This window comes from Pseudonaja textilis, chromosome 13 (genome assembly GCF_049901715.1).
Source record: "Pseudonaja textilis isolate UNSWEBS1 chromosome 13, rPseTex1.2, whole genome shotgun sequence".
Classification (NCBI taxonomy): Eukaryota; Metazoa; Chordata; class Lepidosauria; order Squamata; family Elapidae; genus Pseudonaja; species Pseudonaja textilis.
In genome coordinates, this window is record NC_142002.1 from 659,746 (window position 1) to 687,610 (window position 27,865).

The 27,865-nt window shown below is 50.0% G+C and overlaps 1 protein-coding gene across 1 annotated transcript in view; it reads left to right on the forward strand.

Annotated features, from left to right (window-relative positions):
* The first annotated feature begins 295 nt into the window (after positions 1-295).
* The window catches only part of RASGRF1 (Ras protein specific guanine nucleotide releasing factor 1), a 41,546-nt gene continuing 13,976 nt past the window's right edge, over positions 296-27,865 (forward strand). The window contains exons 1-11 of the mRNA XM_026709325.2: positions 296-772; positions 10,783-10,889; positions 17,740-17,887; positions 20,580-20,672; positions 21,952-22,205; positions 23,174-23,253; positions 24,680-24,873; positions 25,019-25,128; positions 26,540-26,658; positions 27,173-27,333; positions 27,615-27,681. Coding sequence (XP_026565110.2) covers positions 509-772; positions 10,783-10,889; positions 17,740-17,887; positions 20,580-20,672; positions 21,952-22,205; positions 23,174-23,253; positions 24,680-24,873; positions 25,019-25,128; positions 26,540-26,658; positions 27,173-27,333; positions 27,615-27,681 — 1,597 coding nt within the window. The 5' untranslated portion in view covers positions 296-508. The remainder of the gene's footprint in view (positions 773-10,782; positions 10,890-17,739; positions 17,888-20,579; positions 20,673-21,951; positions 22,206-23,173; positions 23,254-24,679; positions 24,874-25,018; positions 25,129-26,539; positions 26,659-27,172; positions 27,334-27,614; positions 27,682-27,865) is intronic.

Here is a 27,865-nt window from a genome sequence, read left to right on the forward strand (position 1 = left end):
AATAAACCTCGGCTCAGGCGCGCCGCCGCGGTTGCCAGGACGGGCTTCCTGCGCGGGGCCCGGTCGGGAGAGCGCCGGTCCGCAGGCTGCTCGGCTGCCACCCGCCCCGCCCCGCCCGGGACCGCCGTCCCCTCCTGCCGGGAGCGAGGCGGGCAGCGGCGGCGGCGGCGGCGGCGGCGGCGGCGGCGCTTCTTCTCCGCCGGGCTGGCCGGCGGGGCGCGCGCAGCCTCCGAGCGCCGCGGCGCTGCCGCAGTTGGCCGCTGTCCGCGGTGCTGAAGGCTGCTCGGAGCGCGGCGGCGGTGGCGGCGGCGCTGTCCGCGGTGCTGGCCGTCCAACCTGCCGCCCAGGTGACCGCGGAGCTGGGGGCGCCCGGGCCGCGCTGAGCCAGGCGGCGGCGGGCATGCGAGAGGCGGGCCGGCGGCGCGAGGGGCTCCAGCCTGGGCTGGGGCTCCGCTGAGGCGAACGACGTTGCGGCTGCTGCGGCTGTGAGCTCCCCCGTGCCCACACTATGCAGAAGGCGCTGCGCCTGAACGACGGGCACGCCGTCTACCTGGGGCTGCTGGCCAAGAAGGACGGGGCCCGGCGGGGCTACCTCAGCAAGAGGAGCTCCGACAACACCAAATGGCACCCCAAGTGGTTCGCCCTCCTCCAGAACATGCTTTTCTACTTCGAGAATGACTCCAGTTCCCGGCCAGCTGGCCTCTACCTGTTGGAAGGCTGCCTGTGCGACAGAGCACCTTCGCCCAAGCCCAAGGATGCACTGGAGAAACAGGTGGGATGGGGGCATGTTGGGGGAGGGAGGGAGGGGGGAGGGGAGGTTGGGGGACTCTGAGCCCTCCCGGCCTCTTTGGGGGTCCTCCTCTGCACAGGGGGATCCTGTTGGGGAGTCTCTCAGCAGCTGCCAGGTGCATTCCCCCCTGCTATGCACCTAATAAGCAGCATCAGAAGCTGGTCCTCTCCCCTTCAGCACCCCAGGCTCAAAGGGCGGGAGTTTCCCCCTCCCCATCTTGGAGACATTCACCCAGAAAATAAGTTAAATGAAGCTGCAGGTTTCTTTATAAAATTAAGTATGGAAACCCATCCGATTAATTAGTCAGCCTACTAAAATGCAATGCTCCAAGTGGAGGGTATTGTAGGAGGAGAGCTCTGTTAGCCTTTGTGGAATAAAAAATAATGATAGGAAGAGTCTAGTAACATCTTTTCAGATGAAGAGGGTCAATAAAAGCTTATGCTTTTTAATAAAGTCGATTAACTGGAAAAAGTGCTACCAGACTCCTCTTGATTTTCTCAGGGGAGGAAAGGGGGAAGTTGTGCTCATCCGTAGCCATTCACACTCATCTTCCTTCAAATCTGCCTCCCCCAGCCCCCCCTCCCTCCCTCGAGCAGTTCCCCATTGACTTCACTCTCTCTTGGGGAGGGCTGGAGGCCAGCCCAGGCCAGCCCGCAAGGCTGAAGGGGCCAAAAGCTGACAAGCAGCCCAGCCTCGGTGGGTTTCCTAATCTCCTGGGCCCAGAGCCAGTCAGGCTCAGCCCAGTCGCTCAGGAGCTCCAAACTGTCCCCTCGGCTGCTCTGCACAGTGAGAGAAACCTCCGCTCTGTACAAGAAATGCCCTCCCAGACTCTGTTCCCAGCCCTGCGAAGCTCCTTGAAGAAGAACTGACCTTATCCAGGGGGTGAGACAGTTGACATTCCAGACTGCCCAAGTCAGGTAAATCTAGTTCTTAACATGATCAGGGAAAGAACCACATCAGCACCTTCCGGAGTCAGGTGAAGGGTGGGTCACTGGATCCGCTGCTCACACAGCTCGCCCCGACAGGAACACCAGGGCATCCGAGCGTTCCCTTGCTGCATGGCCTCCTTGCTGATATTTTAGAAACAAGAGCTGGGGGGGAGAAGGACCTGACCTGGGCCAATTTCCAGCACCTCCCCCTTCTAGCCCAAGGGGCCAGCTGCCAGACCCCAGGGCAGGAGAGGTCTAGTTCAGGCCAGGCCAGTGAGGTTCTGAGGAAGGCTCCCTGCTTTCTTGGCACCTTCTTCCTCAGGGGGTGCTTTGAGTAAACCAACTCAACTGTGAGGTCCTCGATCATCATAGTTACAGATGGTCACAATGGTCAACCTGGTACTTGGGGTCTCTATGGACACAATAGGCTTCCACATCTTGGTTATTCAAAGCATGTTCCTTGTCTCAGTTCAGCAGCAAAACAACTGCATTAAATTACAACTAAAGGCCTCCCTGCAACCGATTCACTATTGCAGAATCTTACTCCCATCAGCCTTATTTCTGCTCCATGTATATGCAGGTGTTCTGGGAACCATTTCTGAGTTGTCATGATAGGGCATCACCTCAACTCTGCTTAAGTGTAAGTCATGAGTAGGAAAGCATTGCTACCTTTTAAGCAGTTTCCAAAGCCAGATGGTCTCCAGCCAAGAATGGGGACTCCAACACTGGAGATGTTTAAGAAAAGATTGTCTAAAATGGTCTGGGGTCTCCTGCTGGAGAGGTGGGTTGAAAACCTCTGGGGTCCCTTCCAACTCTGCTATTCTGTGAAAAACCAAAAAAAACCTGCTGCCATCAGAATAGGCAGGAAGGTCTCATCAGCCTCTGGCCATCCATTTTCTTGCCGCAGAGGCAAACCAGATGCCGAGAGAAACACTCCAGGTGACTTCTAATTCCCCGAAAATGCATTACCACTTTGTCCTACCTCTTATTCTTTAAGAAGCCTCCCTCCCACCTCACTTTGGCCCTCCTGGGATGAGTACCCCACCCATAGATGCATCCCTGCCTTTGTCTGCATGTGCCTGCCAATCTACTAGGCAGCAGCCCCGGGGGGGGAGGGGGGCCTGGGACGAAGCTCAGTTCAATTCCGGAACCCCCTGAGCTGTCTAGTCGTGCCCTGAGAAGAAGGCTGGGAAACTTGAGATGGCCTCATTGCTTGTCCCGTCTGCAAAAGATGAGGGTCACAGGAGGCACTCCTGGAGTCGGGGCTTTGTTTTCCACTGCCCATTCCAGATTCAGGAACACATTCACATGTCACACATGTTGCCTCCCAAGAGCCAACAGCCAAATGGGGTTTCTGCAGCACCACCAATTCCATCATTTCACTTCCGCCCCAGTTTGAAAGCAAAACCTCCAAACAGCAAAAAAGGGGGGCTTTGCTTTCTCTTGGTCTGAAGAATTGCAGGCTTTCAAAGAATCAGGCAAGCCACCGGCTGCTCAGAGCCTGGATCCTGCCTGGAGCCTCCTTCCATCCCTTCCACCTTCCAGTGGCTTCGAGGTGATTGTGACTAACGTCCCCTTGGGATTTGCCTTAACGCCCAGACTCTGGAACAGGAGCGCTGGCCAATGTGGCCTCCTCAGGCGCTCCTGGCCTTTCTCCCCATGGCTGGGTGGTCCTTGTGGCTCTACTTAGTTTCCAGCTTCATCCACTCTACTTTGCTGCCCTCCCCTGTCTCTGCCTGCTGGCCATTTGCCCCTCTCCTCCTCGGAGGGTCCCCCTCTGGAATTCATACAATCAAGCGGGGCGGGGGGGGGGAGTTTCACCTGTCTATAGTGGCCTTTTCAGTTGCTGAAGGTTGGAAATTATATTTGTGTTGATGCAGATTAACATTTTCTTTCTGCCAGCCATGTCACTGTGATCAATGCAATTACATCTTCTTAATGTGAACAATATTTGTCTACCCTGTTCTTGCCCCGTTGGTCTCCGTTTTCATCCATCAATCTATTTGCAAAATTCCCAGTAGACGTTCTACAGGCAGCGACCATTTGAAGTTAAAACGGCAATGAAGAGAATGACCATTTTCGACATTGATGACTCTTGCAGCATCCCATGATCGTGCGATCAAACTTTGGATGCTTGGCAAATGGCATGTATTTATGACACTGGGAGGATCCCAGGGGGTCAGTAGTCACCTCTTGCAACCTTCTGACAAGCGAAGTCAATGAGGAAGCCAGGTTCCTTTAACAATGTTTTCTAACTTAACTGCGATTCACTTAACAACTGTGGCAAGAAAAGTCATAAAATGAGGCAAAGTTCATTTAGCAACTATCTTGCTTAGAAACAAATTTTGGGGTCAGTTGTGTTCATAAGTCAACGACTAGCTGTATTTAGTCCATATTTAATATATTAGGTCTGTACTTTTATAAATATGAGATAAGGTTGATCAGGCTACACTCAATAATTCCATGTATGTTCAATAGATCAATTGTTTTAGCAGATATTGATGAATTTCTTTCTCCTTTTTTGAAAGGTTGGGGTTAGAATTAGGGTCTTTGTCATCACATTTACCAGAATTTTCATAGACCACCAGCCCAGTGAGGAGGTGTTTCCTTCAGTGCTCTAAAGTGCAACTCAGCAGCCCTGGAATTTTAAAGCATTTTTAAAGCATTTCCGGATTAGATTTCTATCAGGCTGAATTGGCAGCCCTGTTTCTTCAACCTAGACATGCCACCCTCTCCTCACACAACAGGCTCACGAAAGGGCCCAAATGTTCTGCCTTTTCTTTGCTCTCTGTTAGCATGGTCTGGACCGTTGATTTTGATCCTGCTTCTTCGTGCCCTGTCAGCCCACCCTGAAGAAGGCCTCTTCCTTTTTTTAAGCATCCGCTGCTCCTTTCAGCTCATTCTGAACACCAAAACTGTCTGACAGCCTCTCTCAAATTCTGGGCCTTCCTGCTGTACTTGTGATTCTTTCTCCAGAACGTGTCCTCTTCGATTCTGCTTCTTTGGCTGTCTTCCCTTGGTTCTCATTTGGAATAGTCTGTGCTTTTAGCATCTCCTTTTTAAATAACTTTTGTCCACCATGTGCTCATCTTCTCATTTACAACTCATTGTTCCATATGGATTAAAACCCACTTTCTTGTAGATACGCTTTATTTATTTTAGTTATTTATTTTGATTTGTCAATCACTTACAAGATAATAGGAATGAGTATATACATCATTATGAATACATGAAATGGGTACATATAAGAAAAATAAAAGAAACAATAGGACAGGGACGGTAGGCACGTTGGTGTGCTTATGCACACCCCCTACAGACCTCTTAGGAAAGGGGTGAGGTCAATAGTAGACAGTCTAAGGTTAAAGTTTTTGGGGTTTGGGGAAGAAACCAGAGAGTCAGGTAGAGTATTCCAGACATTGACCACTCTGTGGCTGAAGTATTTCCTGCAATCAAGTTTGGTGCGGTTTACCTTGAGTTTGTATCTATTGTGTGCTCTTGTGTTGTTATGGTTGAAGCTGAAGTATTCATTGACAGGTAAGTCATTGCAATGTATGATTTTATATACTATACTTAGATCGGACCGAAGGCGGTATAATTCTAGGTTTTCTAGGTCTATAATTTCAAGTCTGGTGGCATAAGGTATTCTGCAACGAGTAGAGGAGTGGAGAACTCTTCTTGTGAAATATTTCTGGACTTTCTCAACTGTGCTAATATCAGATACGTAATGTGGGTTCCAGACTGATGAGCTGTATTCGAGCATTGGTCTAGCAAATGTTTTGTATGCTCTAGTTAGTAGTGTGATATTACCAGAGAAAAAGCTATGTAGGATTAGGTTAACAACTCTTAATGCCTTTTTGGCTATGTAGTTACAGTGGGCTCTAGCACTTAGGTCTTTTGAGATGAGTACTCCAAGATCTTTGACAGAGCTTGGATCATCAACAAGATCTTGGCTATTCAGCTTGTATTTTATTTTCTGATTTTTTTTTGCCAATATGTAAGACAGAGCATTTATTTGTTGAGATTTGAAGTTGCCATTTGTTTGACCATTCTGATACATAGTCAAGATCTTTTCGAAGGGTAGCAGTATTGTCTGTGGTGTTGAATAGCTTTACATCATCAGCGAAGAGAATACAGTTGCTCTTAATGTGATCACAGAGGTCATTTATGTAGAGTATGAAGAGAGTTGGTCCTAGAACACTGCCTTGGGGGGCTCCACTATTGAGAGGTACAAAATTTGATAGGATGCTCCCAATTTTGACCATTTGTTGTCTGTTTGACAGGAATGCTTCTATCCAGTTATGCAGGTATTCCGAGATAATATAAGATTTTAGTTTTAGGAGTAGTTTCTCGTGTACCACTGAATCAAAGGCTTTACAGAAGTCTATGTAGATTGCGTCTATTGCTTAGCCCTGATCAAGTTATGTAGTCCATATGTTTTTGCAGTGTAAGAGTTGCAGATTACAGGATAGTTTTTTTCTGAAACCAAATTGTTTATTAGAGAGTAGATTGTTTGTCTCTAAGTGGAGGATGATGGATTGGTTAATAATTGATTCCATGACTTTACAGGTGATGCAGCATAAGGAGATTGGTCTGTAATTTTCAACTAGTCTGGGGTCTCCCTTTTTGAAGATGGGGATGACCATGGCATGTGACTATAGGTTTGGCAAGGAGCTGGTCCTGAAAGATTTTTCAAAGATTATGCTTAGAGGTTCTGCTATGGCAGTGGATAGCTTTTTTTAAAGAAGTAGGCACATATTCCGTCCGGTCCAAATAGATAGAGATGGTTTTAGATTGTGTGGTGCTTTTTCAACATTGTCTTCTGTAAAATCGATATGTATTGGATCATTACTGCATCCACTGGCCTTAGTAGGCTTTCCTCATTGATTCATGTAAACAAGGGTAGTTGAAGTTCTTGTGCTTTCTTCTACCTTCTGAACAAGAAAAGTGCCAGAAAAATAGCAAGGTGGGGATTTCCTCAAAGGGCCATGCTGGGCAGAGCTTGCCTGTTAACCTATGTCAGGGCAATTAAAGTCCCCATCGTTACCACTTGATGTTTGGAAAGATCTTTGCTTTTGGTAATCACGTCCATATTTTTCCATAGTTGAATTGTCAGCAATAGATAACATTTATAAGTGCTGTTTTTATTCACCCTTCCACCTACTTTAAACAATGTACTCTCAAGAGCACCAACAAGTGCCTTCCCTTGAATTGTCTTGTAGATTTTATAGTTCAAGCCCTCTTCCTCTCTTTCTAAAACTTCTTTTGAACAAAATTCATTTCTTCCTTCCAAGTCCTGAGAGCCATCCTACCAAACTCTCCAAAGATGATCTCATTTGATCGTATTTCCCGTGTTGTGATGGATAAATGCCATGCGCTGAGCTAATATTCTTGATAGTTCATTGTATAATAGGAAGATACTGCTATGTAATTGTTCTGCCTCCTTTATTTCTGAAGGATACAAATCCTTATTTCAGATTCTTCTGGAGTTTTATCTCCAATCTTAATAGGACAACCTTGGAAGTTTTGGACACTTTTCAAAAAGAGGCTGGACAGCCATTTGTCTGGAATGGCACAGGGTCTCCTGCTTGAGTAAGGGGTTAGGCTAGAAGGTCCAAGGTCCCTCCCAATCGTAGGTCCTAAGATTCGATGTAAAGGCTCCTTCATCGCCATGCTTTGGTGGAAAAGCTTCTGCGTTCCCTCCCTGCTCATCCTTTCTCCCCAGCCTTCCGCCCCTCTTCTTTCTACAGCCCATAAGTATTTATCCAAGGTCTTTAGATGGAGTTGTACCTCAGAAAATGAAACTGAATGTTCTCTTGATTAGAGTCACCACACCCGTCCGCACGTTTTTAACTACTCCTTGTGCCAATCATTCAAGACAGAAGCTCTTGAAACCAAACCTCTCCCAGTCCATAGCATTTGCCTAACCGGTCAGTTTAGCTGACCGTTTCCTTTTTCCTTTGTAGGCCTTGAGGAGTGGATGAGAAACACCTGAAACTCCGGAATATTGATTCCCTTCCAGAATCCACAATGATGCAGTTATAGCTGTTGCTGCAGTACCATCCGTCCCCAAACAGAAGAGCAGAAAAGGAAAATTGACAGTCAGTTTGATAAATCTTGGAAATTGTTCTGTCACATTGCTAATCTGTGCTCCTGAGAGACAAACTTGTTTCATGAGACGTTGGGTTTATTGTCATCTCTAGTTTCTATTCCACACTGGAGGGAATTTTGCAGGATGAAGCTGGAGCCCCTCTGCCCTTCAGGGATCCGCTCTCCTGACTCCCTTGCTGGGGTCTCTTTCCTCAACTGAAGACTGAGAACCTCTTTCTTTGGTGAGGGTTGGAATTTGATTCTGAATTCCAGGGTACGAAATACTTTCTCCCTTTCTCATTTCCGGCTGTCCTTCTTGTCTCTTTTTTAACAGACACATACACACACGCACACCAGTTCCTGTTGTTATACCTCTGTTCGTTCATCCAGCAAGCCTTTGCTCTCCGTTATGACCTGGCAGACAGTCCCTCACTGTTCCCAGCTGTCTCCTCCTTCAGGCACCAGATGCACCTGCATTTGCTGCAAAGGGCTCCTTCGTTGTGCTTTGCAGTTGGAGATGCACACCACCAGTCCTGCATGGAGGGTGTCCTCCCGCTATATTCTCTTGGGCTGAGGAAACACTGTTTCCTTCCTCCCCCTGGCTCTAGCTCATGCTTTGCACAGCCCTCCTTTCCCCCTGAAGGACTGGATCTATGCAGGGTACCCTTAGGTATCCTCCGGTACAGGAACAACTGCCTGCCTGAAGCTTTACCAAATACTGTAGGTTAAGGTGCTAGTCCTGTGGATCCTTGTTTGGGAAGTGGTCCCCTGTGCAAGCATGGAGACCTTTGGAACTGAACAGAAACATGCAGTCCTCTGCAATGGTCCACATCCCATCATTTTGGACCTGAGTTCTGGTTTAAGATCAGAAAGAACGGCAGGTCTTTCGCAGGATAAGGCCCTGCACACATTGGCATGAATGCCTGCTGTGATTGGCTGCCCTTCGCATAATCAGCCGTGCCAGTGAGAAGAGCTATATTTAGACGAGAAAACCCTCTCCTGCTCGGCCTCATCCGCAAGGTTTCCAGGGTGTTGCTGCAACTGAATCCAACTGGATGCCCTTGAAGAAGGCAAGCCAGACTGGGGGAGGGAGGGGGGAACAGAGAAGGGGATGAGAAGCTCCCCAGGGCAGGAGCCTGGCCAGGACCAGCATCCTGAGAGCCACTGGCATGATCTGGCACACTTCCAGGCAGCTCTGCCCTCCTTTGGCACAGCTCTGCCCCTGGGCTACCACTCCTCCACTGCTCCGTGCTGCGCCTGATAGCAGGCGTGGTCAGGGAGAACAGGCCACCTAAAGGTCCGGACTCCGGTGGGTTGATCAAGGCAGCATTTCTAGGCTCAGCAAAGAGGGAGCCAGGAGCCGCTGTTCCCTTCCTCGCTTGCGCCTCCTGTCTCAGCACAGAACCCAAAGGCCTGGGGAGGGGAAAGGCAGAGGGACCCAAGCATTACGGAAAGTGGTCCCAAGCCATTGATCAGGCGGAGCAAAGGCCCCGGGGAAATCGGGGGGAACTCCCGCTCTGGGGCCTCCCTGTGGCGTCAGCAGGGCAAGAACAGTGGGCTGTGCTCAGCTGGCATGTGGCCATCATCCTTGACCCCCACTCTGTGTATTTAGGAGCTCAGGACCGCGGGGTGAACAGTGGCAGGTGAAGCAGGTGCCCAGAGCAGCCACAATGTGGCAAGAGAGGCCCCCGTGTTCGCTCCCTGGCATCCCTGGGTGCCTTGGGAGTCAGGGGTCAGTCTCTGCCTATCCAGACCTCCTCCCGGGTTGCCTTTTGGGGGGTCTCCTCTGATTTGAGCAGTGGAAGCAGAAGCAGGCGGCCTAGGCGCTTCCGTACTTGTTTCCCCACTTAATCGATTGGATCTGTGGCCATGCAGAATATTCCGTTTCCTAGGAGACTGTAGAAAGGAGAGCAAATGAACGGCAAGAACTCTTCGGCTGGGCTAGAAGCTTCCCTGATGAAAATTAACACAACAAGAATAAATGCCAAAGGAAGCTAAAAATAGCCTGTCCTGAGTCTGCTCAGCTCCTTGACACGCAGCCTGAAACAAACCGGGCCTCCCCCACCCCGCTCCTTTGGGCCGAGACCAAACACCAGGGCTTATTCAACAGGCGGACGCGACCATGAAGTCTAGAATCAAAACAATAATTAATATCCAATCAAAGCTATTTATTAAAAGCTATTAAAGGCTCACTGCATGCAGGACAATCACGTCATCAGTGGCAGAACAGGTCAAAAGCTCTTCAACTTAATGGCACTGGGCATTAGGCCTTCCTACCCCGAAGAAGAGCGTGTTTGTGTCCTATGCAAATCACGCTGTTTTCCTCCGGCTGAACAGCCCAGCGCCTGGAGCAGAACTACCTGCGCTTTCTTCCCGGTTGACTGGGGATGATTGTTCCACCAGTTCAGTTTGCCTCTAATGGTAGCCCAGTCCAGGTGGCTCATTCCTTCCACGGCCTGAGCGGAAGATGGCAAGAGGCTTAACAGGCGGCTCTGCTTCCGGCCCAGGAAGAATTCATGGCTTCCCAGGCAGACCAACTCCTGCAACAATATCGGGTTCCAGCAATCATTGCCTACCTTTAGGGTTTCACTAGACGACCAGTGCGTAACATGAGAGTATGGGACCAATCCGGCCCATGGGCTGCTTAGATCTGACCCACAGGGGCCGCCCTGGGAACAGCGAAGGAAGGACCAGCCCACGGTGTCTCTGCCAGTGGAAACGGAGCTCGGGAGTGCTGCCCACAGCTCTCCCGGGCTCCGTTTTCAGCCCGGATGGCCTCCTGCAGTCCTCTGCCAGGGTGGGGTGAGGGGGGTCATATTGGATTCATCTTGTGATTCTGATTTTGAGTGTGTTAATGTTATCTTTTACACATTTTATTATTTTAGCCATCTTGAGTTTTTATGATGAAAAAAATGGGGCAGTATGAATGTAATAATAAATAAATAACAGTCAGACCATTTCTCTTTATTTTTATAGCATTATTTTACGGTTAACTTCAATCATGAGAACCAGAAAACTCTGGAGCTGAGGACTGAGGATGCCAAGGATTGTGATGAATGGGTAGCAGCTATCAGTCATGCCAGGTAAGGACTCCCCCAGCAGAAAAGCCTCCCCAGGACGGCTCCGGGCAGGCTGAGCCTGAGGGAGGGAGGGAAGGGCTGCCTTGGGGTCTCCCATTATCCGAGGGCTCCTGAATGGGCCCCAGTTCAGCACCAGGCCTCGGCCCCAGTTTGGGTACCCCTGACTGAGAGTGCCTTTCTTGGGTTTTGGAGCCTGACCCCTGAGAAGGGAAGGGGAAGCTGGAGCTACGCCCGCCTTCTTCAGACCCCGGAGTGATCCCTGCGCCACTGGGGGCTCTCCTCTGACTTCTCAAAGGGCAGGTCTGAATGGCGGGCAGCTTATCAGCAAGGAGGACCCAGATACAAACGTTTTAATCTGGGCTTTGGTCAGGAGGAGGCAGTTGCACTTGGTGGGTAAACGGCTGCGGAGCTCTGGAATCCGGTGGGGAGCCTCTGCCTGGGCACTTCCGCTTCCAAAAGGCACAGCGGAAGTGCAGACGGCCATTCCCAGAGGCTTCCAGCATTTCTTTATATTTTCAAAAGCCACATTCATGGTGACAAGTGTAATATTTAAATTTTCTTCCTCCATTGCCTCTTTTTATACCCTTTCATCTGATGGAGAATTCTGGGAAACTTAAAAGCTTTGTAGCAATACATCTGACTTGATGTAAACGAGAGCCCTGGAAGTTGAAAAGAGACAGTCAAAACAATTTAGGGACACTTTAAAGAATTCAGGAAGGAAGATTCCATTTCTATACAAAGATTTCCCCCTTAGCTACCAAAAATTTAAAAAAAACCAGCATTTTTCTTCGTCACAGGGGCTGTATGCTGCCTGGAACTGGTGCGGGATGTGGAGTGCTTTTTTGTAGCTAATTCCTAGATGTTATCAAAACATTTGGGGGGGCGGGGGGCGGGGGGGTAACTGCTGTTTGGTCGTTTCCGATGGTTCCCCCTCTATCCTTGTATTGTGACCTTGGGCAGCTGTGAGATGCTGCAATCAAAGGTAAAATCTCATCCTTGACATTTGCATATTGAATTTATTGTCTATCTTTAAAGATGCTGTTTTTTCTCCTGGACTTTTAATTAACAATTACAATAAAGAGGGAATAATGTCTGTCTCAGTTTGATGCTGTGGAATTTTGACTATTTGACAAATATCCTGAAAATTCCTTTGACCTCCGATTAAAGCTGGTCCCACCCATGAAAAGTACATTCTGCCTTAATCTCTTTAAGTAAAAAGAATGTTCCTCCTAAAATTCACCTCTTCCTGGAAAATTGTAATTATAAAAAGCAGCACGAAGGAGCCAGATAAATACTGTATGTTGTCTGGGAATAACTGTTTACTTTAAATTTGGGGGCCAGTTAAATGGCACCCTGGAGTGCAGCTGAAGGAGCCGCCTGACGGTCCGGCTGAACACGTTTTCTCTGAAGAATCCTGGAAAGCTGAGGAGGAGCCAGCCAGGGAAGGAGGCTTTGAAAGTGTGTGTGTGTGTGTGTGTGTGTGTGTGTGTGTGTGTGTCGGGGGGCAGGAACGACGGGGACAGAGGATCCAGGGAAGGCTGCCCAGCTCACCACTTAGGAATCTAAACAGCATAGATCAATAAAAAGCAAAAACCTTCCAAATCAAGGAGAAATAATAGCGTAAAAATTGGCCTCCTCAGGCAGTCCAGGCTATTAATAGTCCCTATTTTGGCCATACATTATTTCTGGCACCAGATGGTGTGTAAGTGCCATGCTCCCACTGGAAACCGGCTGTCTCTGGGGGGAGCAGAGGTGGGCAGCACCTGGATTGGCCAGTCCAGTTTCTTAGTTCGCTGTAATGCAGTTTCAATCCCTTCACTTTCTACTGAGCTTGTGGATTGCGCCAGTCTGTGGTTTCCTTGGTTATGGTTAACGGAATAAGCCACATCCTGGCTGAATGCACCCACCAGACCAAGTAAAGCCCATTCCTATACCGGCTTTGTGTGATGCCTAGGCCAGCTTTATTTGTGTCAGATTAGCTGAGCCCAACACCTCTGGGGTCCTCAGGGTCACGGTGGGAATTCAGTGCCAAAATACCAAATAAATTGAATGTGACTTTAAGTATTTAAATCAGTAACAAGCTTAGCAGGCTTCACCAACCTCACTTTATCTTGTCCCTGAAAACACCTGCCTTGAGTCAGGCGTGGACTGTGAATATAACTTGGTGAGGGTCAGGGTGAGGCATGCTGACTTCCAGAGCTTAAAGGTTCTTCGAAGCACAAAGTCGTGTTCGTGGAATCCATATTAAGCAGAAAACGGTCCAGTTTCTTCTTAGATAACTCCAGGAAAAGATGAGCCCACCTCTTCTTGGCTCATTGATTCCAATCAGTTACAAGATTGTTGAAAACCTCCCATTGGAACCCACTCTGTGCAATATAAATCCATTTTTCTCTGTTGGGTAGTCTGAGTCAATGAAGAGTTAACCTCCTGATCAGGGACATCTTTTGGATACTGGAGAGTATTATCATAAGCCCATTGGGGCTTTTATATGGACCCAGCTCCTTCAGGTTTTCTTCTGAACATTTCATTTTTAAATCTCTGATTATCTCATTGCCTTTCATGGAAGAAATCTCAGCGATGCCTTCTCAAAGTGTGGAGCCCTCCTTGGGGTTTGTCCAAAGCAAAATGATTTAGCAACTGCCCTTCCTCTGGCAATGTGTATTGTGTTCGCCTTTTTAGGGGGTCTCCCCCCACGGCTGCTTCTGTCTCTTTCCCAACCACGACTACTCAAAGGTGTTTTTCACAAGACTTACTACTAAGCCATGGCGTGCTTCTTACCCCTCTTCTTCATTTGGCTTCTCTGGTGAAAAAATTTGAACTTGTCTCTGTTGCGTTTCATGTTGCTCTTTCCCTCCAATTTCTCCAACTCCTCAAAGTCACTTTGAATCTGATTTGTTTTCCAAGATACCTGCACCCAATTTTCTGTTACCTTCAATGGATTCATCCCAGTGATTAATAAAAACGCTGATTCAGAACTTGATACTTCCCTTCATCTGTTTAATGAAGAAACGTTAACCACTTTTCCATAAATTCTAATTTCATCCAGACCCATTTAATCATTTGATGATCAAAATATTGTGGACTTGCAGTAGTCACAATAGAATTTGATAGTCTACTCATTAATCCTTTGATTTTCTGTTCTCAGAGGTCGGATCTAGTTCTCCAGATCTCCTTTTTGAAGTTATGGCTGGCCTTTGTCCACCTCCAGTTGTCTGGCACCTCAACTATTTCCCAGAATTTCTCAAAGGTTCAGTCAAACACTAATTCCCAGGAATTTATTAGGAAGCAATTAATCTCCTCCTCCTAAAAAAAATATACTAACTAAAAAGAAGTAGTATTTCCACCAGCCTGTTATCAGTCTCACGCTTCATCTTGCTTTTCACAGTTGCAGTTTACAGACAAATCTTTTCCTGTTGGGGAAAATTAAACCAAAATAGGAGTTTAGTAAAAGTAAAGATAAAGGTTTCCCCATTTTGGTCTCCAGAATCTCTCATTTCTGTTTCTTAGCCGAGGGAGCCAGCATTGCCTGAAGACCCTTCAGTGGTCATGTGGCTGGCATGTAGCTGAGGTGCCCAGAACGCGGTTATCTCTCCACTGAAGTGGTACCTATTTATCTACTTGCATTTGCATGCTTTTGAACAGCTAGGTGGGCAGGAGCTGGGGCGAGGAATGGGAGCTCTCCCCATCTCAAAGTGCTTGGGTCTCAAACCCCAGGCTGTCAGTTGACAAGCTTAGCATCTTTAACCACCGGACCACCACAGCTTGGATAGGAATTAAATATTTCTCCTTTTTCTTTTACCTGCTATCATTATGCTATCATATAGTTCTTTATTCTGAATATATCTTAAAAAGACCCTTTCCCATCACTTCATTCTGAGGTTTTACAATCTCTCCAGTTTTGGACTGTCTGCATTTTCTGTTTCTTGGCAATTTGGTTCTTTTTCTACCTACCACCTGTGTACAGTTTTGTTTAAATGTGGTTTGCTATGTTTGTCATGCAGCCAGGTTGGTTTCTTTAGATGTCTTCTTTTTGTTTGTAATTGTGCTTTTAGTATCTCCTTTGGGGGATCTCTCACTTTAGCTCTATCAACATGGACATTTGGTATCAATCAGATTGCTCCGCTTATCAAGATTGGTCTTCCTGAAATCCCAAAATATGGGACTGACAGTTCAGCCTTTACTTATTTCTCTTACACTTAAGAACTCCAGCATGGCATCGACACTTTTCCAGAATGTCCCTACTATTTTCAGTTCCTTAATTAAATATTTTTATCAAATCAGGTGCTAGTGATCCTCTTGTAGCTCCATTCACCTTCTGAAGTAAAATGTCGTCTGCCAGACCCACCAGAAACCTTGTGGAAAGAGCCTGCTTAGATTGGTCCTCAAACTTTTGAAAGGGTCACGCAACAATTGTCAGGCTAAACCAAGCCTTCCGTTCTAGTCTTCCATTCAAGTCTTCTGTTCATGCTGTTTGGGAAGATTGACAATCTGCATTTAAAAACAGAGCGCATATTTTCTCCTTTACTTATTTTTTATCCCATCTGATGCAGGTTATAGCACTGCTAAGTTCATTCCCCTGGATATCTGAACAGAGATGGATATTTTTAATATAAAGAAAAAGGTCTTCCCTCTATGATTTCTGTTCCTTTTTAATTATAGAGTTAAGCTTCAACTGGTGCAGAACGCAGCTGTGTGGGCAGCTGTTGGGGCCCCTAGGGTGGTCCATGGTGCAGTGCTGGTCCAAGAGCATCGTTGGTTGCCAGTTTGCTTCTAGGTCCCATGCAAGGAGTTGGTTCTCACCCTTAAAGCCCTTCAGAGCATGGGTCCAGACTATCTGAGAACCAGTGTAAGGACCTGCCTCAGCTACGTTCTCAAGAAAGTAAAACTCTTGCAGCGGTTTGCATTTCAAGAGGAACTTTTACTGAGAGAGAGAGTGATTGCAGAGAAGTCAGGCCGAGTCTGCAATTCGGTGGGAAGCGTTAGGCTCAATTTCCCCTTCAACCCACCCCCACCCCCACCCCAATACGCATGGCTATCTGTAGCCAATAACATGCTGCATGGAAACTCCAAGGTGAGATGTTGAGAAGAGGTCGTCCTTGGAGCACTGCAACCTTGAATGCCAGGCTGGAACCGGTTGAGAAGGAGCCTGTGCAGATGGCTAATTCACACACACACACACACACACACACACACTAAACAAAATCCCAAGCAGTTACAGCGAAAGCATACAAAACATTCAACCCATGAAACCTCCTCCCACCCCACTTCAAAATGGAAGCATTCTGACAGGGACCTAACAACCAGCTCATCCTGATGGGATTAGCCCCCCAGTCTCTACAAGGGCAGAACCATTTTTGTCACACCGACTAGAATGATAAGTTACTATTCACACTGTCGATACTGCTACGATTTTATACCTGCTTCAGAATAGGCCAGAATATGCCGAGTTTAGCCAAGAATATATTGTCCCTTTAAAGTGGTGGGTCTATCCTGGAAACCTGCCAGTTAATTCCACCGGTCTCTCAGTTTTCCTCTGGTTCTGCTTGCTGCCTTATATTCTTCTGATCACTGTTTGTCGTGGCATCTGCTTAGTTAGGGAGCCATTCTGCTCTTAGGACAACTTTGCAAGCAGCAGCTGCTTTGGAATGACTTGTTCACCTCACCTAGCTGAGCAACGGCTCAGAATATTCAGTTTTTCTGGTTGTTCCCCTCTTCCTCCTCCTGTTGTTCTCCCACCAGGGATTTCTGACTGTACAGCATCTGTAAGCAGCCCACAAGCAGATGGACTTGGACCACTGGGACGTAGCTGGACCGCAGCATGCGCTCAGCCTCTAGGTGTATAGAAGTGGCGTTTGCAGGAGAAATGCAGTGGAGCACAATGGGACGCTTTCAGATCCCTGTGGGGCTTCAGTAATCACTACAATTCAACATACGAAACTGCCTTATACTGATGCTCACCAATATCTCCCTCCCTCGCTCTCTTTCCTTGACCTCTGAGATCCTTGTAACAAGGCCTTTCCCTTCATTGTGATGAAATTGAAAAGATGGTGTTGGGGTACCCTTAAATCTTGCATGTTGGATGCGAAATTCCAGAGGAAAGGTGGCTGGTGGCAGCAAGTTCTCGGCCACAGCAGAAGCCCCTCCTGATGGACAGGCCAGCTGGGCTCCCTTAGCCCAATGGCCTTGGAAATGAAACCCCGGAAGTGTCATTATTCCTGACCAGCCCTTCCCTTCGTAGCCCAGCATCGCTGACCCAAACAGGTCTCCAAGACTCGGGCTTGTCTAGACAGACTTGCAGGGGCCCCAACAGGGGACTTTCACTCTGGGGGTGGTTGAGGGATCATTGCCTTTAACCTTGTAAGCTGCCCAGAGTAGCTTTGTGGTGAGAAGGGCAGTAACCAAATGTAATAACTATATAAAAGTGGTTCCCGCTTGATAGCTACCTCTAAGAAGCACGTATCGAAGATCAGGACAAAGAAGGGCTAAAGAGCCATCCCACAGAGTTACTTTCATTGGGGTTCCTGCAGAAAACAGGGGGCTCTGCATCTGATGGCCTCCAAGGCCGCTTTCAACCCAATTGTCCCAAAAGTCTGTGATTCCATAAAACGTCTTAGGGACAGCAGTTCATCAGTAAAGACTCTGGAAGTGAAGTAGCACGTTGGAAGCAATTTGCTTTACAGGAGCAACCTGACCTGGGAGCCCACTGTTGCGGTGCAGTGCGGTTGGGGGCATCACGAATCCCCGGCCTTAAGGGGTTTGGGAGCTGTCAGGAAGGAGGGCAACTTTTAACGGCCTCTCTCTCTCTCTCTCTCTGTGTGTGTGTGTGTGTGTGTGTGTGCTGTCTCTGTCATAGCTATGGGACTCTCGCCACAGAGCATGAAGGCTTAATGCAGAAGTACCTCCATTTACTTCAGATCGTGGAGACCGAAAAAACAGTTGCCAAGCAACTCAGGCAACAAATTGAAGATGGAGAAATAGAGACAGAGCGCCTGAAATCAGAGGTATGGAGCCCAGCCTCAAAACGTGCTGCCAGCTGCTCGAAGTGCGAGGGAACCGGGTATTTTTCTATTTTGGGCGCCATTCCGTCATCCCTCCGGCTTCACGTGCGGGGGCCCTGGCCAAACGCCTGCCAGCAAGCGGATTCCTGATGCCAATGACGCCAGTGGAGGGCAGGTCCTTGGGAGGCATTGAGTGGGTCACTAGACTCCATGACAGGGGCACGCAAGTTCCCAGTTCAGGGGACTTCCTGGGTTGAAAGCCACTGGGACCCAATTGGCTCTGATTAAAGAGACCCCCTCACTGGAGCTCCTGTAACCCACCAGTGGGTAGCAAAACCACTGCAGTCTTTGTCTGGAAGAGAACAGAGTACAATTCTGGCAGAAGGATAAAAATTGTGCATCCAGGGGTTTTGGAAAAAAATCTGGCTCCATAATATCAGGAAATGTCCTTTGCCTTTATTTTGACAGTTTAGACTGTAAAGCCACTTTAAGCCCGGAAGTCCACTCTAGGAAAGTGTGACAGTTACTTAAAAAGGCCAAGCAAACTACTGTATAATCTCAACCTTTCGGATTGATCATGAAGCTTTTGCATTCAAATGTCTGTTGTGCTTCCATTTGTGCTCTTTGAAGTGCAGATCAAGTGGCCCTTCGTATGCAGATGCAAACACTGATGAATGATTGCACTGATTGCGTAAGGAGTTGTGCTGTTTTCGTTCCCAAGATGGTTTGTTTAGGCAGCTCTAAACAGGCTGCCCTGGGTGCTCCCCAAAAGGCCCCTCCTGCTCTTTCCTGAGGCTGAACAGAAGGCCAGGGGAGGGGGCTCTCGGGGGCCAAGCTGGGAGCTCTGGCCGAGGTTGGCCTGGGTATCTGTCTCATCCCTGGGATGGGGCCATTGAATGCTGTCAGAGGCACCCAAGAGAAAATGGAGGCGACCTCTGTGGGTTTAGCGAGACGGAGAAGGCCCCTAGGATGACCCAAAGGGGCGTGGCACAAAAACAACAAAGTCACAAACGTAGATAAATTCCTTTGAATGCCTCCAACTTGGCCCCCAATGTCCAGTTATCCTCAGCTGGAGATCAAACTCTTCCAAAAAGAGTCTACTCAGATAAATTAGAAATAAAAAAACCAACACAAACCACACTGAAGTAATTAACACGACAGGCCAGGATAATAAATTGCAGACTCTCCAAAAGATAACGAAGCACACACAGCTGGGAGGACCCCAACACCCAGATAAGCTTTGACAAAGATAATGCACACTTTGCTTCCAGCAAGGTGCTATGTGCAAACGCCCTTCTTATACCCTGTTCTCCCAGCTGCAACTAATGAAAGGGATCAGGGCCCTTTTCTCCCCCGTAAGCCACGTTGCTCCCTTCTCCGTTCCTCCCTGCGTCCCCTAGGCTGAAGAGGGGATGGGCCTGGGTCTTCCTCTGAATGCCCAGCCAGACTTGCCCTTCCCCCATTTCCTCCACAGCCACCGGAGCCACACCCCCACTCCCTGTCAGCGGCTCAATCTCCCCCTCGGACTCGACTCCAACAAGGGCATAACAGCCTCTGTTTAAGCACTCTCTCTCTCTCTCTCTGTAAACAAGGGACTGAGCCCATATCCCAACTGGAATACCAGGCCTGTGGAGAGGTTTATGGAAGCTGTTCCGTGGTCTCTCCTTCTTCAGCAGCAGATCTGAGCATTTGCTGCTGGGTGAAAGGAGGACTACAAAGCAGGGAAGTCATCGCACCATAAGCAGCTCCTGAGGTTTAGCGGCTGGGCTAGGTCAACTTCCCTACTTCCTTTTTTATTGATTTTGTTCTGGTTTGTTTGAGTGCTGCTTTCACATTTTCAGATTTCATGTCTCGGTTTGCTTTTTGCATTTAACTTTCTGGGTGAGCCTTCCGGGAGAAGCAGAAATGTTGACAGTAAATAAACTCTTTGCTGATGCCCCATTTCCTTTCCCTGCTCAGCCCAGGCTACAAGAGCAACCAAGGGCCTCTTCCCTTAGCTCAACCTGTGCCACTTCGTGCTGCATCTGAGGCGAAGCCCCGGCCTGGCTGCTGACTGCCCAGTGAAAGCTGGGATTAGGAATCCCATCCTGATGAGCCTTATTTCCTCCCCCAAAATTCATGATCTGAATGGCAGCAGCTGAACTAGCAGGTTCCTCTGCTCCAGTTCTGATTTTGTCCTGAACCAGTATCTCCTTCGCAGCTGGAAGGATTCTAACTCTTTGGTATCTGATGCACGGAGAAATAGAACTTCTGGCATCTTGTGAGCAGAACTCTTTATTGCTAAAGTAGTTATTAGTTATTTAAGTTAGTAGTTATTAAAAGGAGATGCAGTGTGGTTGGAGTGCAGGAATACTGGCTAATTCTGCTGACTGCCAGCAGTTCAATTCTGACTGGCTCAAGGTTGACTCAGCCTTCCCTTCTTCCAAGGTGCGTAAAATGAGGACCCAGATGGTTGGGGGTCAACCACTTAGAGGGGTGTAAAGCTCTGTGAAGCGGGATATCGGTCTAAGTGCTGTTGCTATTTATCCCTCCCCTTTCCTGGTTTTGGGCCCACAATTCCTCATTTGCCGTATCATTAAATCCCACACCCCCTACGTTAGCGATACCCCTTTTAATGGCTAATTGGAGAGAAACCATTGTTTCAAAAATGCTTTATAAATATAAAGCCTGTTCCTGCTTTTCTCTGTCCTGCCAGATTGCCGCCTTACTTAAGGACCACGAGCGCATCCAGGCCAACCAGGCCAACATGCCAAACGATGATGACATTGACATCAAGAAGATCAAGAAGGTGAGGAGCCGCTTTTGCCCCCAGGTCCACCACAAAAGGATGAGGGGTGTGTGTGTGTGTAGGAAAAGTCTGTGTTCAGGCCCTCAAGAAGACGTCTCCTTGCCTGCTCCAAAGGCCTCTTTCCTCTCCTCGGGGCTGGAGGGGACCCCCAGCATTTTGCTCGTGCAAAAGACACGAGCCCCTCCCCCGCCAGCCTCCCCTGGTCAATCGCACTATTTTCCAAGGCACACCCTCAGTCCAGGGAGTGAGCCGCCAGGCACAGGGCCCCCCAGTGAACCTCAGGAGCATTTCTTGGCTTCAGCGGTTCCCCTTGCTCTGCATCCATTCATGGCAACCCTACTAGAACCTCATCTTTTCCTCAGCGCTTTTGGGCAGAGGTGGGATTCTAATTTTTTAATAACCAGTTCTATGGGCGTCGCTTAGTTGGTGGGTGTGGCTGGGTGGTCCTGTGACTGGGTGGACATGGCTTGGTGGTCATGTTATTGGCTGGATGTGGCCAACTCAATATCACTCACATCGAGGCACACATCTCCTCGCCTGGCCTCTCGTGACTGTGGGGATGCTGCAACAGTCGTAAGTGTGAAAGAGGGTCACAAGTCACTTTTTTCGGTGCCATTTTAACTTTGAATGGTCCCTCCATACAGGCAAAGTACCAGCAAAGGAGGGGAAAAAAACTCCAGAGACATTCCTGAGACAGGAAGTCCAGTCCTGCCAAGAATGTAATCGGGGTCAATGAGGGGCAGTTTCTGTAAGCAACACCAGAATGTTTCCTTCCTGCCTTCCTTACAGGATTAGCCCTGTAATTTCTTCTAACAACCGGTTCTCCGAACTGCTTAGAAGGTTAACAACCGGTTCTAGCGAATAGGTGTGAACTGGTAGAATCCCACCCCTGCTTTGGGGACATGGTCTTCCAGTGCAACTCCTGATTGGGCTGGCCTGCTGCATCACACAGTTATTAGAATTCTTTTATTGGCCAAGTGTGATTGGACACACAAGGAATTTGTCTTGGTGCAAATGCTCTCAGGGTACATAAAAGAAAAGATACATTCGTCAAGAGTCAAGAAGCATCAGGTCCAACACTTAATGATAGTCATAGGGTACAATAAGCCATCAAATCCTACTAGGAAACAGTCCATATAAATCATTAGGATACAAGCGACAAAGTTACAGTCATACAGTCACAAGTGGGAGGGGATGGGTGATAAGGAGTGATGAGAAAATTAATAGTGATAGTGGTGGGATGGACCCGGACAGGTAATCATCTGGGCTCCCACCTCAGGTCCAGAGTTTTCTCCGGGGGTGGCTGTGCAGAAGGAAGTGGAAGACCATCATCCAGGATTACATCCGCTCCCCTCACGCTGACAGCATGCGGAAGAGGAACCAGGTGGTCTTCAGCATGCTGGAAGCCGAAGCGGAGTATGTGCAGCAGCTGCACATCCTCGTCAACAACTTCCTGCGCCCGCTGAGGATGGCAGCCAGTTCTAAGAAGCCCCCCATCACCCACGACGATGTCAGCAGCATCTTCCTGAACAGGTGAGCCGGAAGGAACCTGGCTGAAGAGAGCCACCACTTTCACGGTGGCTTAGACATGGCCTGGGGCCGTTGGGCGCCTGCCCTCTGGTGGTGCCCTGCCTGGTGACTTTTAAAGCGGGTGAGGGAACCTGGGGAGTGGGAGGGCTGGGCCGGATGCGCCCCGCTCTTGTGCTGCTGCAATCGGGGGCAAAGGGAGACTGTATCTTTCCCGGGAATCTGGGAGCAGGGACGCCCGATTGAGCCCGAAAGGGGCTGGGATTCAACAGGTCTCTTCCAAGCCTCTTTGGAGACCACAGCGGAGCTTTTGGAGAGACCAAGAGGGGTGGGGGAGAAGTAGCCACACGATTCTCTCCCGAGGATCTCCAAGGAGCTCTCTCTTAAGAAGGTCTGGGCTTCTACTCTCTCATTCTCAGGGGTCTGGGTTCAGGAAAGGCAGATTCCAGTTGGCCTTCCTAAGCAAGCAAGCGGTTTGATAGTGGAACCCATGAGGGAGGAGGGCTGCTCCCCTTCCTGCCAGGTTCTCAAGGGGCTTAACTTGGCTGCTTCTGAAATGGATCATTAATCCGGATTCATGCACCAAGTAGGAGTTGGACTAATGGCTTTGATGGCTCCTTCCAAGACTACAATTCTGTGGTCACTGGGGTGGGGATTGTAAATAGGGTGGAAAAGGATCCACTAATCTGTGACACTCGGAGTCTGTTGGCAACACTTTGCTAGTCTCCCAAAATCCTACACGGGCGGTGCTCCCCCGCGATTGGCTGCTCTCCCAGACCTTCCGATGTGGGAATCATTTTCCTTTGATTCAGAGCTGAGTGGGGGGACTCTCAGCACGCAACTTGTCCTCCTCTGCGATGCGCTGTTGAACAGCCTGTGGGCAATTCACATTTTCTTCCCAACAAAAACGAGTTTCCATAGATGATCAGGTTTTCAGTTCCTAACTTCCTGGCCCGTATTTCTTTCTCTTTTAGTGAAACCATCATGTTTTTACACCAGATCTTTTACCAGGGCTTAAAAGCACGCATCTCTAGTTGGCCAACCTTGGTGCTTGGTGAGTGTAAAGAAATCGGCTGTTTACCCTGTTGGGGATTAAACCGGACACATAGGGCCTTCAGCGAAGTGCACGGGGCCTGCTTTCCAGGCATCCAGAGAGGTGGGGCTGCGGAGGGAGATCACCACTCCATTTCCTTCTCCCCTCCTCATGGCCAGGCTGCCAATCCAGGCAAATGGAAGATTCCCTGGTTTGGGAAGGGAGATTCTTCTGCAGCCAAGATCTCTTGTACTTTTCAGATCTTGGATCTTGGATGCAGATGGTGCCTCCTGGGCTATAAGGATCCATACACACACACACACACACACACACACACACACACACCTGTTTGCCAGTGCGGAGTGGGGTCCACCTACCCTCGACTCAGTCAGGAGAAAGTGGTGCTGGCATGCTCACCCCTCTCCTGGCTGAGCTCCGTGGTGTTGCCTGCCCTGCACCAGTCCCTGCCAAATGTCACATCCAGATTCGGAGTATGTCGCACGTGATAAGCAAAGTGGCTGCCCCCTCCCCACCATTTTCCTTCTCGGGTTCTCATCCACCCATCACACTATTCCAGCAGGAGGGTAGGTGTGCGACAGGGGAGTCCAGTGGAGAACCTCCAGAGCAGAGGTGGCATTCAGGCGGTTCGGACCAGTTCTGGAGAACCGGTAGCGGAAATTTTGAGCACTTCAGAGAACCGGAAAATCCCACCTCTGACTTTTAGAGCCTCCTTCCCCTGCCAGGCCCACCAAGCCACACCCAACAGAACCAGTAGTAAGAAAAAGTGAACCCCACCACTGCCTAGCGCCTTTTGCAGGTCTCCTCCCCCAACACATCCCTCCGGTAACAAGGCTCAAAAAAGCCTTTCCAAAGAGACGGGATTCCTGTTCCCAGGGTCCCCTTGGGCTTCTCCGCCTTCCTTTCCTTCCTTCGATGCTTCCAAACTCAGCAGGGCTGGCTGGGAAAGGGGCCTTATTCATCAGTGGCACGTTATTGGCGCCAAAATAGTCAGGGGGCACTGGGTGGTTCTTCTCATGGTTCTCAGGACACTGTAAGCCCCCTCCTCTAGAAGATGATCTGCCTGGCTCGGGGGCGCCCAGGCCACCTCTCTCCAGGACCGAGAAAGAGGAGTCTGGGGTGGAGCTTCACTTCCTCCACCCGAGCTCTGGTCCCAGGGAGAACCAGTCCAGAGGGCAGCTGGGGGGGGAGTGAGGTCTTTGATTGACCCCATCGCCATCCTGTTGGACATTGAAAAGACATGAAAGGACACCAATGGGATGGGGCTTCACCCTGCCTCCTCAGTCCCAGTGTCCCCCCGACATGCAGTGGCCAAGCCCCCTGCCCTGCCAAGGGGTTTGCCCCCCGCAGTGGGAGAGACTCGGCCGCCTGCCCGCCCTGCCTCCCCCACCCAGCTGCTCACCGCCTGCCTGCCTGCCTTTGCCCGCAGCGGACCTCTTCGACATCCTCCTGCCGATGCTCAACATCTACCAGGAGTTCGTTCGGAACCACCAGTACAGCCTGCAGATCCTGGCCCACTGCAAGCAGAACCGGGATTTCGATAAGCTCTTGAAGCATTACGAGGCCAAGCCCGACTGTGAGGAGCGGACCCTGGAGACCTTCCTGACCTACCCCATGTTCCAGGTGAGGCTGTGGGGCACAAGGTCAGCCTGGGCACCCCTGGAGGAAGCCCCATGCGGGGTCCTGGGAAGGCCACCCTGAAGGCTGGACGCAGATGCCTCGGCACCCACTCGGTCCCTGGGTCTCTCCTCCCTTCTCTCTCCACCAGATCCCCAGGTACATCCTGACTCTGCACGAGCTGCTGGCCCACACGCCCCACGAGCACGTGGAGAGGAACAGCCTGGACTACGCCAAGTCCAAGTTGGAGGAGCTCTCCAGGTCAGAGCGGATGAGGGCTGCCTTGCGGGGAGGGAGCAGCAGGCCCCCGTGTGCCCAGGGCCCCCTCAGCACCCACCACCGAGGGCCCTTGGCAGAGAAAGTCCTCTCTTCCGTGCCGGCGAGAGAGTCCGCTTGAGGAAGGGTCTCTCAGGGGGACTTTTACGGCATGAAGATCCATTTGGTTTCCAGCCGGTGCTCTGAGTCCTGCCCTCCGACTCGGTTTACCCTGCCCAGAGTTCTGGTGCTGATCTCCATGGGGGAGTTGTGTGTTTTAAGAGCCGCTGCCTGGTTCTCTCCAGATGGGTTGGACTACAGTGCCCATAACTGGCAGGCCTTGGGTCAGTGTAGCTGGCGGGGGCCGGGGGGGGGCCCGCAAGGCTGGAGAAGCTGATCCAAGCAATGGTCTCCCCACCATACAAAGGCTTCCAAGCATCCTGAATTTCTCACATTCTTGTATAATTATCACTTGGGGAGAAATAAGCAGCCACGTGCACTTAAGCAGAAACACCGAGTACAGGATGTGTGAAGCAGATAATGACAAGGCAACATATGTTATTTTAGAAATGCAGAGACGTTTCTTCCAAAATGCCTTTCGGGGAGGAAAAATGCTCCCTGGAGAAGTTCAGAGAGGCTTATTTTTATCCAGCCTCCATCACCACCACACCAACCAGAAGCTCGGCTCCCTCTGAGAGCCCCTCGGTGCCCCCAGAGTGGGCCCCGTGGCTCCCCGTCTCCCTTTGAGGCGAGGTCCCAGGTGGGCTGCTCCTTCCAGCCCTCGGCTCTCTCCGCTAGGGACGGCCGGCAGGTCGACAAAGGTGGGAACTATCGTTCCTTGGCTGACCCTCTTCCTTTTTGAAACAATTAATGTTTATTAAAGATGGATCATTAAATAATTTTATTAGATATTTTTGCTAACTAAAAACAGTACAGATTTTTTTTAAAAAAAAGCAAAGTCAAAGGTGATAATTAGGAAAAAAGAGCCAAAAAAGAACAAGGGTTACAAAGAGGTTTCTGAACTTCTTTACAGCAGTTATAAATGCATTTATATTTTGTCCTCTCACTCTAGAATGATCACTTCTTTCCATTTTATGCCCTTTCTAATCATCAAATCCCTGAATTGCAGGTTCATCCTTTCTGCTTTCAGCCAAAAGTGTTCCATAAAAGGTCTCCAATCTTTGACCAATGTCATCTGTCTTTTCCCTGATCAAAGAAGTCAATCTGGCCATCTCTGCCCTCCTCACCAACCTCCCTCCCTCCCTTTGGGGCATTTCAGAGTCTTTCCATCTCTGGCCCCAAATAATCTCGCTGCAGCTGCCAGGTAGAAGACCCCCCCCCCTTCAGAGGCCTTTTCGAGTGGACCGTCCAGCAAGACAAAACCTGGGTTCAGGCCGACCGATCTCTTCCCCTGCAGGATAATGCACGATGAAGTCAGTGAAACAGAAAACATTCGGAAGAATTTGGCGATCGAGCGGATGATTACGGAAGGCTGCGAAATCCTCCTGGACACCAGCCAGACCTTCGTGAGACAAGGTAGCCCAGGCGCCTTCTGGCCGCCCCCAGACCTCCAGAAAGGGCTGGGGGCTGGGCAGTTCCTCTTTCTCAGGTAGCCCAGGGGCCTGTCCGGAGATGTCCCAGGCTGGGAGGGTCAGGACCAGAGTTACGGAAGCTAAAAAGCTGCCTCCTGACGGACGGCCATCGAGGAATAGCCCCCGTCCTTTCAGGGGCTGCCTGTCACCAGGCCCACGGAGGGATCCCCTGGGAAAAGGCCCCCCAAAGTGACAGGACGAGGGGTTCCTCTGAGAGGAAGGCAGCCTGCTGCTGCTGCTGCTGCTGTTCATGGCTGGGAGGGTGAGCAGCACCCGGCACCTGCTTGACCTGGGAGGCCATTGCAGGGAGTTTCCAGCCTTTGCAGGTTCCTCCTCTGTCCACCCAGACTGGCTCTGAAAGCCCTGGGCCTCGGTTTGGGCTGCCCGGGGTCCCTGCCACAGGCTGCCCCCCTGGGGCCGAGGGCTGTGACAGCACTGCCTCTCCCCCTCCCCTGCAGGGTCCCTCATCCAAGTGCCAATGACTGAGAAGGGGAAGGTGACGCGTGGACGGCTGGGCTCCCTGTCCCTGAGGAAGGAGGGGGAGAGGCAGTGCTTCCTCTTCTCCAAGCACCTCATCATTTGCACCCGCGGCTCTGGCGGGAAGCTGCACCTGACGAAGGTGAGGGAGGCAGAAGTGTTCCTCTTCTATATCCGGTGTGTGTGTGTGTGTGCGTGGAGCACTGATCTCCAGCCTCCCAGGCTGAAGGCCACACAATCCTCCCAGAAGCTTCTGCACAGTGAGGGAGGAGCCCCCCCCCCCCCGGTCATGGCTGGACGGTGCGCCTGGCGGAGGGTGAATGAGCCTCCCTGGAGCCCTGGGGGAGACGGAGCAGGGGGGCCAGGGAGCAGTGGGGATACGAGGGGCTCTCACGTAAGGACCCCCCGCTCTGCTTTCTCCAGAATGGCGGTGTGATCTCACTCATTGACTGCGCGCTGGTGGAAGATACGGAAAGCACAGATGAGGACCGTACGTATCCCTGGAGCAACCCAGCTGGCACGGGCTCTTCCCTGGGCCCCCCTAAGCCTTGGACCCTTATGCCCCCTCTGCTCCCCCCATGATGCCAACCTCCCCGGGAGTGGGGGGGGGGGTCCAGAGAGAGTCTGCCTCAGGAGGAGGTTGCCTGGCTGCCACTCCCCCCGTCTCCCTAGAG